Source organism: Calidris pugnax, unplaced genomic scaffold (assembly GCF_001431845.1).
Source record: "Calidris pugnax isolate Ruff unplaced genomic scaffold, ASM143184v1 scaffold103, whole genome shotgun sequence".
Taxonomy (NCBI): Eukaryota; Metazoa; Chordata; class Aves; order Charadriiformes; family Scolopacidae; genus Calidris; species Calidris pugnax.
The window spans coordinates 11,037,556-11,050,292 of NW_015090990.1; the positions used below are offsets into that span (position 1 = coordinate 11,037,556).

Consider the following 12,737-nt stretch of genomic DNA (forward strand, 5'->3'; position numbering starts at 1 on the left):
ACAAACAATTATTTTGTTTGAACATCAAACAAAGAAAAAAATCTTTGGCAGAAAAATCTTTTTTCCCCCCCACAAGTGTCCTCCACATCTCCACCCCAAAATATAGTGGTCTGCAGTCAGACCTGGACAGAAGACAAGCTGAGATGCTTCATAACTCTTAACTGTATATACCATTAGAAAGGGCGATTGTTAAGTTTTCAAAATATTGGAAAGCATTAGTTTCCATACATGAAAATCACCAAAATTCTGGATACACAAATGTCAGTACTTCCACAGACCTACCTCACTGTATTTTCCCCTGCTCTGTGAAGCAAGAGTAGGTTCAACACTACCAGTGGTATTTCTACTGAAGCTTTGGAGTTGTGATCCATGATAACAAAATTATGATTTCCTGCCATTGCAGGAATGGTGATTTAAAAAAAAAAAGCAGCCAACAATTATCAACCCCCTCAAAACTACCATTTTATTTCTTAAAAAAATAAAGACCTCTCCAAGAAGTAAATGATATGTGAGGTCAGAATTCTTTTCACTTCTTTGGAGCCTCCTGTCCCAACTCATGCATGGCATCAGCAATCATGAGTAATGTGAGTAATATATCTATGCAGACGCATGCTGTCAAAACCCTTCACATACAGGTTTTCTTCTCGCTTACTTTCATAAAGATATATCCACATTATTTGCACATGAATTGAATATTACAAATTCAGGACGGCAAATGTTTGATATTGCTTGAATTTTATGAGAGCTTGAATCTCTGCCAAAGAAACACTCTCTCCTGCACCGTCTGCGTGACAAACGCAATTGTTTCAGCGCTACGAAACATGGAACTGACATCAGGAAACAACAGCCACCACCATGAGCATATTTCCCTCCCACGCTCTCTGCTTGTTGCTTCAGTCAAGATAGTGATCTGTTAAAAATGCATTTTTTTTTAAATTTAGACATAGTTTTATGCATAGCTGGAATCTGGAGGAACAAAAGACAAAGGTTTGATATTGGTTTAATATATCTTTTTTACTTACCCTGCTTCTGTCATATTCCTTCCTTGAAGCTGCAAATAACTGGGCATTGGATATGGCAATCCCACAGAATGGCAGATACATCTGCATCACCTAGTATCAAAAGAAACTCCTGGTTATTAAAATCAACTGCAATTAGACACTCATGTTACTAGCAAAGAGACCTAAACTTATGTGACGTGTCCCAGGAGGGTCTCGGCTCACTCACTTCTCAGCAGAACACTGAACACAAAACAAAATCATCATGGGCAAAGCACATAAAATGGGTGGAACAGAGATCGAATGGGTAGGAAAGAACAAATGCATTTGAGTTCACAGGTCCCAGCAGTGAGGGTCCTCTAGAACTTGTCTACAAAACAGCAGATTCTAAAAAATTTCTGCTGAAGACTATATTATATTACTACAGACACCACAGCTTCCCTAGAACAACTATTCATTATTTTTCTGGATTGTTTTTTTTTTTGTTCTGAGATCGAGAAGTCACATTCCTGCTGATTTCTAGAGGATCTAGATTTTGGAGAATCCCAGCACAGTGGAACAAAGCACATTGATCCAAAACTACCAGTCATAAAGCCAATTATGTTCTTAATGAAATAAAATAAATTAAAAAACAAAAGGAAGGTTAAAGAACATACTTGAGAAAATGGGCCTTAATACATCACCATACATGAAGAAAGACTGGACAGGAGGGACTGGGAAAATATTTTGAGGCGCACAAGACTACTTTAGGCTGGCTCTGCATGAAATGAATAAACTAAACTAGTCAATTACTTAAATACCTGTAGGACTGGCACTTTCACAAGGATGACAGCGTATTGAAGTCCAGTAACAACAGCATTTTTAAGCCACATACTGCTAACAAGCCTGTAACAAACTGCCACTGATGAGTGGTTCCCAAGCTTAGGCCTGAGACATTAAGTAAATTTTATAGGTGCTGAATAGCCTTAACATTTGCAAAGCCAGTGAGAGTTGGGGCACTCTGCTGTTTACAGAGCCAAAAGAATGCTGCAGCAGCTAACATTTCTTTTCCCCGGTCTGTCAACTGGGAGATCCACTGTAAGCAATTCTTTCTGTGACAAGTTTTGGCATTGAGGAAGTGGCAATTGTCTTTGAAATTCCATTTAATAAGAAAATTACTGCTAAGTCAGGGAAGCAGGCTATTGAGACTATTTGAGGGGAAAAAAACCAAGAATTGTAAGCATCCAGAAAAACCAAAACATCAGCAACTGCTGTTCTACTTTACCTTCCTTAAACACTCCAATGTCTGCTCTACATATCTACTTAGTCTGTGTTTGAGTAATGCTAAGTTTTCAAAAAGGATCTTCAAATTCCCTGAATTTTAAACCTTCACAGCTGCAGAATAACTGTAGATTTTAAGGGTGCACACAAATACACCTATACTGTAATTTGCAAACACTTCATTTTTGTCCTGTTTCTATCATTGTTCCCTCTGAAGGAAAATGACATACTTCAGACTCTACAAACACTCATCATTTTGGAGAGGCAGTAATTAAACTAGCCAACTATCACACCAGATCTCCATGAAAGAATGTACAAAATGAAAAAATAAAGTACGACTGACAAATTGCAAAGAGGGGTTCATTTTTATTATTTTTGTAAGAACTTATCTGAGAGAATTTTGCATATTGCAGTTTAGGTTTTATTTCCAAAATTAAACAAAAACCCTATCTATATTTTCTTGTAATACTAAATACCACTGTCAGGTAGGAGATGCAAAGCAGAAAAACTTTAACCTGAGAACCATCCGACCTTTATGAATATATGACCAATTATGAATATTATAGTAAGACTGGATACATTTTCACTTAGTAAAAATAAGTACAAGTATTTATTGCCCCCACATTGGAACCTCTATTCCCACAAGTTTATGAACCTTCAGCCATCACAAAAACAGCTAGCAAAGATGTCTTTTTTCGCAAGAAGAAAGTAAGGTTTTGCAACATTGAAAAACACTGCTCTCTAGAACCCAAACACCAAGGCTCTGATTCTATATAGAAATTAACATCCATAAAACATTGGTTTATGAAAAGTCAAGCGTCTGGAAAGCTGCCAACTTACATCATTATTTTCACCACTCAAACTAATTGCGTAAGGTGCAGTGCAACTAAGAAAGAGACACCAAGCTGTTTAAGATAATCAGTAGAAGAAATTAATAAATGTCTACAGCTATGAAGAAGAAAAAATAAAAACCCAACCATCAGGTAGAGAGGAACCACTCTAACAGAAGATAAATCAATGATCCCCTGTTTACCTAAGAACAACTGACAAAACAAAAGCCTACTGTCGCTCCTCTTTTGTCTTTCTGAACGGTAACAGTGACTGCTGCCTAAACCGCTTTGGCAAATTTGAAGCTAAATGCAGTACATGTAGAAGAAAATTTCCTTCCACATCTATTTTGAAGCAATGACAGGGAAAAAGCCTGCAGATTTATTAAACAAAGAAATTTCCTAAGAAAGGAAATACACAGAATATAAAAACAACAAAAACATAGGTTTAACTGAGATATACCTCATTAATTTATTTTGGCAAATAAGATCAGTTGTAATGATTCATCACAGTACTTTGTGGCATATTAAAAAACAAATCAGTAAATATGTAATAGCATATTTGATAAAAATGATGTTCAGTCTGAGTAATAAGCTAATCTAATAAACCTGCTGAGAGGTTGGAAAAGACTAGTTGGTTTTTTTTCATGCCAACTAGAAGGCATTCAGATACAATAACTGCAGGTTAATGAGATCATATTATGAATTGCCTGAGCATTCAGGGTACAGGTAATCTGAATCAGTTTCTCATAGGTAACCCTCCAACAAGTAGCAACTACACTCACCTCATAAATCCACAGCAGCCTACAGAAGCTAAGAAGCTGTGCTCACAAACAGTTCAATATTTTATCAGGGCAGGAAACCTTCTATGAAAAGATGATGATGTAATGGGCACCGGTTCAATACCTCACCCTCTTTATTTCTAAATTCTATTATTTCATTATGAAATTATTTGCTATTAGGAGTATTAAAACACAACTACCAAGGGAATGAACAGGTTAAGTAGTAGAAGCTTTAACATTCAATTATGCAACCACTTACATTTTCAGCTAGGTCCTGGAGATGACATATCTTTTCTGCAAAACTACACCAGTAAGAGCAAATGACTGCCCTGACTACAGGTACTTTTCCCCTTCCACAGAATGATATATTCCCATTGTGTTAGTATCTCCACACATCTCCAAACTCATATGTCCAAAGTCAGACTTTCAAAGCCACAGCAAGAACTGAAGCAGTAGCTTGATATTTGGAAGTACAAAGCCTTCCTAAATTCTGCAATATTAGATGCTAGGCCAAGAAAGCTGCAACTTGTGCTTGTTTCATTGTGGTTTTTTTATGGCATCAGTTCTGAAATCAAGATGAAGCACACCAGTCCTTCCTCGTATTTTCATAGGACAGTCTTCCATATGTTTCTGCTTCATAGCAGAATAGGTGAAATAGCTGAATAGGTGAAAAGTTCTATACCTGGTTGCATAGTTGTCTGGGCACATCTGCATTTGTACACCTAACACTGCAGCATCACAATGTCTTGAGATAAAACACACTTTTCTTTCTTCTGGCTTTTCATAGATGCTGAGACATCAGAATACCTAAGTTAATGGGATGCTTATCAGTATTCCTCTGAACTGCTAAAAATAAGGGTTTCTCTCAGGATCTGGGCTTGGTTTTCACAATAACTGCCTACATGATATAATTTTTTTTACCATCAGAAACAGCCAGGAGATGACCTCTGGCCAAGCTCTTTCTGACATCTCTCTTTCAGGAGATAACACCTTTCCTTTCATCACACAGCCTGGGAATGATGGTCCTAACAGAGCCAAGAAAAGCCCCTCCTGGATCGAACTCGAAAGAAGGCCATTTTCTAGAATTTGGTGTCTCATATGAAATAAGTTTTGAAAATTTGTCTTCATGAGAAGAAGGTATTAAGCCCTTTAGTTTCCTAGCTGCCGCTTTTTTTTTTTTTTATGACCAGTAACGATATAGACAACGAAGCTGCACGCATGCAGACCTGCAATGCAGAAAGTTATTAGCTAATCATGAAAAACAGCCAGTGCTGCAATGGCAGCACACTGCAGAGGTGAAATGCTAGCTTCACGCTTGCTGGCTGGAAAGCAGCCCTGAGTTCAGCTTCAGCTAAACGCAATGACATTTACCCTGCCTCCCCCGCATGCGGCTTCACCCGCACTAAGCATCCTCAGAGAGCACCCGCTGCCATAACTATCTGATGGATATAGTCTAACTCATGGCTTCTGACGTACTCCAAGCAGCCCCCTTGCCTGCGGTCAAAAAAGAAAACGATTTTGATGTCTGATGGAAGAAAGAAGCTTCTCTGTAAGGCTTGCGTACTCCATCTGGCACAAACTCCAGGTTAAGCTCTCAGCAAATGCTTGTCTGGTTCAACTGTTTTCTTTAGCACCCACTGTTAACTTCTCTTTACACAGCTTGCTTGGTAAGCCTGTGGGGGAAGGGGGGTAGTACAGGCTTCCTAGAAAGAGAAAAAAATCCTTTTAAAGTAAATGTTTTTGCTATAGTTTTAAGGTATAAATATTTTGTGGGCATGCTTAAAATCAAGTCAGGGAAGCCAGCTGCCCTTTGAAACACTTCCTAAAGTGTTAAAAATAATCTCAGAGAATGAAATATTCTACTGAATTCTGAAAACAATAAACCAGAATCAACAGCTAAATAATTAAGCACAACATTCATCCAAACTCCATTACCTTCTGCCAGCAGTGCAGCGTCTGGCTATCTGCACCTCTGATAAAATCTGATTGTCACCTAGGTTTGCAATTCTCAGAAATATTTTACAAAATTATTTTTCCACCCTACAGACAGAAAAATTGCTTGGTGGAGACACCCTATGAATTATGGGCATACAGATAGGGCACAGCACTCTTGGTTATATCAGTGAACCTGCAGAGGATCCTGGGTCAATTTTCTATTGTGTCTTTTTTTTTTAAAAAGTTTCTGCTTGGATGTGGTTATTTATGCAGTATCACAAAAATCCCCTAATGCTCACAGACGTATGGCAGCATCTCTGTCCTATAAAGCTGACTGTCTACCTATGGAAACTTTTGGTGGCTGTAAACAGCCTGAAAAGGACCACAGGAGCATTTCTTCAGCACTGACTCTGTGCTTGGCTGCCTTGTGTAACTAGTGGCATAGATTCAAACTAGATAACTGCGTCACCAGACAGATTACAACACGTCTCCCGTAGGAGCAGACTTATTACAGTTTTAAAACCCAAATCCTATGTAGGTCACCGTCCTCACAAGCCACGGCACTGGAAGACTTAGCGCATGGAGGACCAAGAGGCAGGAAAGGGCCAAAGTGCAGCTTAAACAGGTTCAGCCTCAGCCCCCAGCACTGCCCTCCCAGTCGCTACAGCATAAACCCCAGCTTCTCTCTTTTCTGCTATGCACCTAAGACCTTTAAACTGGGAAAACAAATGAACACATTGCATTTAATTTACAATAATAGACTTGTAAAACTGTTTAGACAGTCAGAACTATACACATCTACTAATACTATTTCATTTTTCTGGCAGATATTTGAAGGTTTCTTGGCCTAGTCACTTTTCAGCTAAACTTTATTCTTATCTGCCATCACTAGCAGGAGATAAGTTAAAACAAAAATTTAAACAAGCTGTGCTGAATTATTCTGTCATGCACACTAAAACATTGGCAGTGGCTATTAGATGTATTTTAGCTATATTCTGTAAGACATTCTTAAACATTTTAACTCTGCATTTAATTTAGCACTTGTATAAAGTGGGAAGGACAATAAGTTGTGCTGTAAATTTCCACAGAGCACTCATTTTAAATGCTCTTGCTCCAAATAAATCTGAAATATGAAAACATTTCTGCTAAAGGCTAGAAAGCCAAAAATAATCTAAATCTATGTAAAATGGCTACTATTCTCAGATACAATCTTCTGATCTCATACATGTGAAAATCCAGCTTCTTTCACTGGAAATTTCTCCTTATTTTATACACATCTGAATCAGTGATGCTCAGTAATAAGCCCTGTCCCAGCAAACACTTCAAAATGCCACTCAATTATTCAACATGCAATACTAAGGAATTTCCAGGATTTCCAGCAGGAAAAGCAAGGACAAAAGGAGCAGAAAAGTTACACAAGGAGCAATAGTGGTTCTTATAAAGTGAGAAGCATGTGAACTGAGGAAGAGTAGGGGTAGCAGTCAAAGACAAAATAACAGTGACACAAAGAGCATCACCAGGCTAGTGTTAGCACCTGTAAACCCATTGCCAGGCATTCAGCACTTAGTCCTGGAGGTTCAGCAAATGCACATCAAGCTTGCAACCAAGCAAAGTCACCTTGCAGGCAGCTCAAGCAAGGGCTGCAAAGTTAAAGCAAACCAGCAAACCAACATGCTTCTGTATTGTAAGCAAGTTAAAAGCCATGGAGATTCCTCACTGCAAGGACTACTGAGGACTCTCAAATCTGGATGGTAGAGGTATGCACCATGTCTGTGTGACCATCTGCTAATTGTGACCAGTTGGAAGGCCGTTAAATCAACCTGCCAATTATAGAGGACATTTCTTTATCAAGTCTAATGTTTCCATCCATTGTTTCTGAAAGTTGGCAGGGCACTATCTTTTGTAGAAAAGTCTTACAGAGTAGTGTTAGACAGCTTTTATTAATTCATCTGAAACATGAATGAGCAGCATTACAAAAGGTCATAATGTCCTCAAAGCCACAACTCCTACCTACCAATTCACTTTCTCTCCTTCAAAGGCTGAACATCAGTCATCTTTTACACATCCAAATTATATCATCACCTTAATAAAAGCCAAGCTGAGAGGGTTCACTGAGGACATTTTACCTGTGTAATGTTTTCTAGAGAGAACAAGAGGGGGTGTTACTGCCTGACTGCTCTTTCCTGTTTGAAGATGAGCCACTAGAGGCCAGTCCCCAGGCATGGGAGCCTGCAGCCGTTGTGTAAGGCAGTTCTGCAGTGCCTTAAATCTCAGTATATCAAAGCATTTTGGCAGACCACGAGCAAAGTTTTACAGCAGCAATATCATGTTGCAATTTTTTTTCTAGAGACAGCAAAACTGAGCCAAAGAAAGATTAACTGCTTTATCTGAGGGAAAGAAGAAGGTCACAAAGAAAGATTTTGTCAAAATTTTGGAAAAGCTCCTGGTTCCCACTGTACCTGAATCAGTAGACCCAGCCTGCCCAAAGACACTGTTATAAAAGCTTTGTGTCACTGCATGAAATGGGAGAATCTTGGTATTGGCACTGCAGAGCGAGAGCAGTGAAGACTGATACTATCAATGCTAAAAAGAAAAAAAACCAACAAACTGTTGCAGATCAGAACTACTTTAACTTGGCACAGGAGGATTAACAAGCATCACTTCAAAGTTGATTTTTCCTACAACACAATTGCAGGCTTTGGTTTTACCATTTCAAATTGCACCACATTTCTGATGTCTGGCAGATACTACCCATAATAACTGAGCAAGCTAATTGAATGTTATTGAAACCAAGAATAAATTCTATTTGCATCCACACATTGAGAATGTCATCTTCAAGTTACAATTCTACTTAAAACACAGTTACCAACTCATAATTCCTGTCAATGATGAGAACTAGATTTATTCATATACTACTTTCTGCAGTCTTGAAGTATTAAAGCACAAACCGAAAACCGTTTCTGCTAATTCTTGACATAGCCATAACTGAATGAAGATGTCTTCTTTCCCTTTTAGTACAAATCAAATTTTGCCTTTAAAGCCAAAGTGCAGGCACAGAATCAGAATCACAAACTGGTTGAGGTTGGCAGGGACCTCTGGAGATCATCTGGTCCAACCCTCTACCCAAGCAGAACAACCTAAAGCTGGTTGCCCAGGGCTGTGTCTGGACAACTTTTGAATATCTCCAAGGTGAAGACTTCACAACCTCTTGGGGCCACCTAAGCCAGTGCTTGGTCACTCTCACAGTAAAAATGTGTTTCCCCACGTTCAGACAGAGTTTCCTGTGTTTATGTTCTTTGCCTCTTGTCATATCACTGGGCACCACTGAGAAGACCTGGTTATGTCCTCTTTGCAACTTCTTACCACCTATTTATACACACTGATAAGACTCCCCAAGAGCATTCTTTTCCCTACTAAACAGTCCCAACTCCTTCAGCCTTCCCTCATAGAAGAGATACTCCAGTCCCTCCATCATCTTTGTGTACCTTTGTTGGACTCTGTCCAGCATGTCCATGTCTCTCTTGTACTGGGAAGCCCAGAATTGGATACGTTGCTATGAGTCACGAGTGAAACTTAATCCTGCTGTTGCATAAATACTCTACGCAGTTTAACCAAAAAAGAAATTAGCTCATCTATATATAACAGTCTGCATTGAGATCACAGTGATATTACTAAGTTTCTATTCAGGTTCTTCTCTTGTATACTTCAAAAGGTGTTTTTTTGAAAAAAAAAAAAAGTTACTTGAGCAGTAACCTTTTTTCATATTGGACTTTGTTTAACAGACAGAGAATGTTTCTAGAAGTTACTACAGAGGCCTGATCCTTTGCCATGCTGAGCTGCTCTTTCACTGAGGTGCGTGTTCTTCCCTAAATAAAACCAGTGTTGGTAAAAATCCTTCTTTCTAACTGAAACCCCAACTGGAATACAAAAGCCTGAATCCAACGCCTAAACCAAAAATATTTCCCAGGTAAAATTGTGTCTTGTATGAATAAATTTAGGTCACCTGACTGCCCACTGTTTGTAACATTAGTGCAAAGGGGATGGAAAGGGTTGCTTCTGTTCAACTAGAAAAGAAAGTGTGAAGCAAGTTTTCTTATGCAAGCAAGATCCAGAATTTTGCTGACAGCTTAGAAAAAAACCAGGGACTCAGGACACTAACTACATTCCCCTACATTACTGCTTGCCAAACAAAGCATTTCTACGTTTTCTTAGGCTACAGAAACTTTACCCCCAAATAGAAAAAATCTTCAGTGGCGTGAAAATATCCCACAAAGGGCAACATACAGCGTAACTGGCCCTTCCTTTCACCACATTATTTTATGTCTATTTTCCCACCAGGACATATCCGTTCCTTGACCCTTTCTTCCATAAGACATAGAAGCATCACAACCCAACATAATCACATCATTTTTGACATATATCCTTATGGTATTTCATTGAGTTTCTCCTTGACATTGCAAAATTTACTAGTGGTAGTCTGCATTTGACTATTTCGAGTTTATGTATATTTAGTGACTAGTATCAGTGCTACTGAATGTCATGGCACTTTATGGTGGTGACACTTGTCTACTTTTTATACATTTCTCCCAAGAAAGCTGTTCTTATTCTCCTTTCCAGTTTTAAGATGAAAGATAATTGTAAGGAATATAGTATATTCTCAGTGTATCATTTTTACCTGTATATTTTTCCTTAGAAATGCAGTGTTTCTGCAAAAGCGTAGTATCTTATTGTAGCAGAATTGATTATACAACTGGACACATTTGACAATATTTTTATTTGAATCTGATTAATTGGGTAATCTGAATTAGTTTTTATTATAGCATTTTCACACCTGATTAAAAACACTTCTAACATTTACAATATGTATTGTAATTTCTACCTTTCATGTTGTGAGTGTTAATGTTCCACATTAGGAAGTAGGAGAATAAACTCTACAAACCTTTACCTTTAAGAAAACAGCTTACAAACCTTCAAGTTGAGCTCATATATGAAAAAAAAGCCACGTATAGAAGTAATATCGTCTTTAGAACAGTTTCCATGCAAAGTGACAGATAATTTGCTGAAGGGAAACTTATCCATACATCTAGAGAGTATCATTCTTAGTGGTCTAAGGTTAATAACTACTAAATTAGGGACAGATAAAAACTAACATAATACCAAGGCAATAGAATAATTTCTTAAACCACAAGAACAAAAATGCTAATTCTTATTAGCTTTAAATGAAAGGAGCTTTTGAAAGACCATCACAAAATACAGAAAATTTCCTTAACTGTTTTCTTAATAAAACTATTTACAGAGGAGTGTTTTGAGCAATTATATTACATTACTTGTCCTCTTATTCAATACGAGCACAGTTTAAAAGGAATAACAGAAGAAAGGCAGCTGAGCCAAATATTGTTCTTATCTGTATCACTGTGAGCCTGCAGTAATACCTCTGACATCTTAATTTGGATACTCGTGGTTGTAATTTACAGAATTTTTTCATCTTTAAAACTGTGAAAAAGTGGCTGATGCCTCAAGGACATTTTTGTCAGCTCTGGCTGTATCAATTTCACAGAAGGCAGATTGACGTTAAAGTTTTTTTTACCCTTTCCAGGCAGATATAAATCAGAAGAAGCTGAGTATAAATATTTACAGAATTTCTGTGGAACAATGTAATTTGTAATACAGTCTGATTGGTTTGACATTCTCTGCTTTCTCTATGTCTCTGTGTTCTATGTCTACCAGGATGTCCAGATCTCACGCTTTACTGTTTAACCCCTGTACAAGAATGTGCCAATAAAAAGAGGAAAAGAAGTGACCATCTCTGCACAGAATTTTGAATCCTACCCATCATTTCAATGACAGCAAGTAAGAAAAATATATGGTATCTTTTGGTAAGATCTAAAGCCACAATTTTAGAGAAAGTGATCTAAACTTGTGCCTCAGTTTTCTATCTTTACATCACTGCAAAAATAGGAAAGGAACACATATGGGGGAAAAAGATTGTCCAGCAAACAGTAAAATGTGCAACTTATGAAGATAAACAATGATTCGATCTGCGGTATTGAAAATATGCCAGTTCTAGAATGCAAATGTGTTTTTGTATTCAAAAGAATCCACTTCTGTTTTTAATATTTCATTAAAAAAACCAACTTGAAGTCTTTTTAAATTTAGTCATTTTGCCCCGAATCTTCATTAGACATCAGTAAGAAAGAATGAGAATACAGACAAGAGCCACTAGCTTCAGGAGTCAGGTACCCCCTTTCAGTTTAAGTTAAACCTCGGAAGAATAAACATTGCCAGACCAGTTGAAAGTAACCCTGGCATATTCCTGAACTAAAAGCTCCTTTTTTTTTTTTTCCTGGAATTCTCTCCAAAGCCAGCACTTATGATAAATGCTATTTTGGTACTTGTTGATTTTTTCCTTACAGCCTCCACAAACTCTGCAATCAGGGAGGTCAATATCATTAACTGTTTCCAGTTGCAGCTCATGAAATTTTATAAATAAAATCAAATAATAATTTGAATATTTCCCCAATTCCTTAGAACTTACAAACACAGGTTTTAAAACAATGATTACTAGAATGCAGCTTTGACACACATTGTCTTGTGTGTCTATGTGGGGGATTGTAATCTATTCAGTTGAAATTGTGGTAATTAACTCAGACAATAAATTAGAATCTTCCCAAACTGCCTTTGGAGCACAACTGATCAACAAAGCACCAGGAGAAGCACTGCACATTACTGCACCTTTGAGTTTTAAGACTGGGTGGGCTACAGCAGCCTGACTTGAAAAATTTGATTTTTTCTGTGCTGCAGACTTCAAGGGGCTGATGAAAGTGTGTGGGCTGGTTTGGATGTGAGCCATGCGTTTTCCACACATCATTGTGTCTCCTGCACTAATGACTCACACCTGCACATGCTGCTATCTGATTTCTAGGCAAAGTTATTTA

The 12,737-nt window shown here is 37.9% G+C and overlaps 1 protein-coding gene across 1 annotated transcript in view; it reads right to left on the bottom strand.

Annotated features, from left to right (window-relative positions):
* Positions 1-12,737, bottom strand: part of PDE11A (phosphodiesterase 11A) — a 144,936-nt gene that overhangs the window by 82,356 nt on the left and 49,843 nt on the right. The window contains exon 3 of the mRNA XM_014954698.1: positions 1,023-1,112. Within this exon, the coding sequence (XP_014810184.1) occupies positions 1,023-1,112 (90 nt within the window). The remainder of the gene's footprint in view (positions 1-1,022; positions 1,113-12,737) is intronic.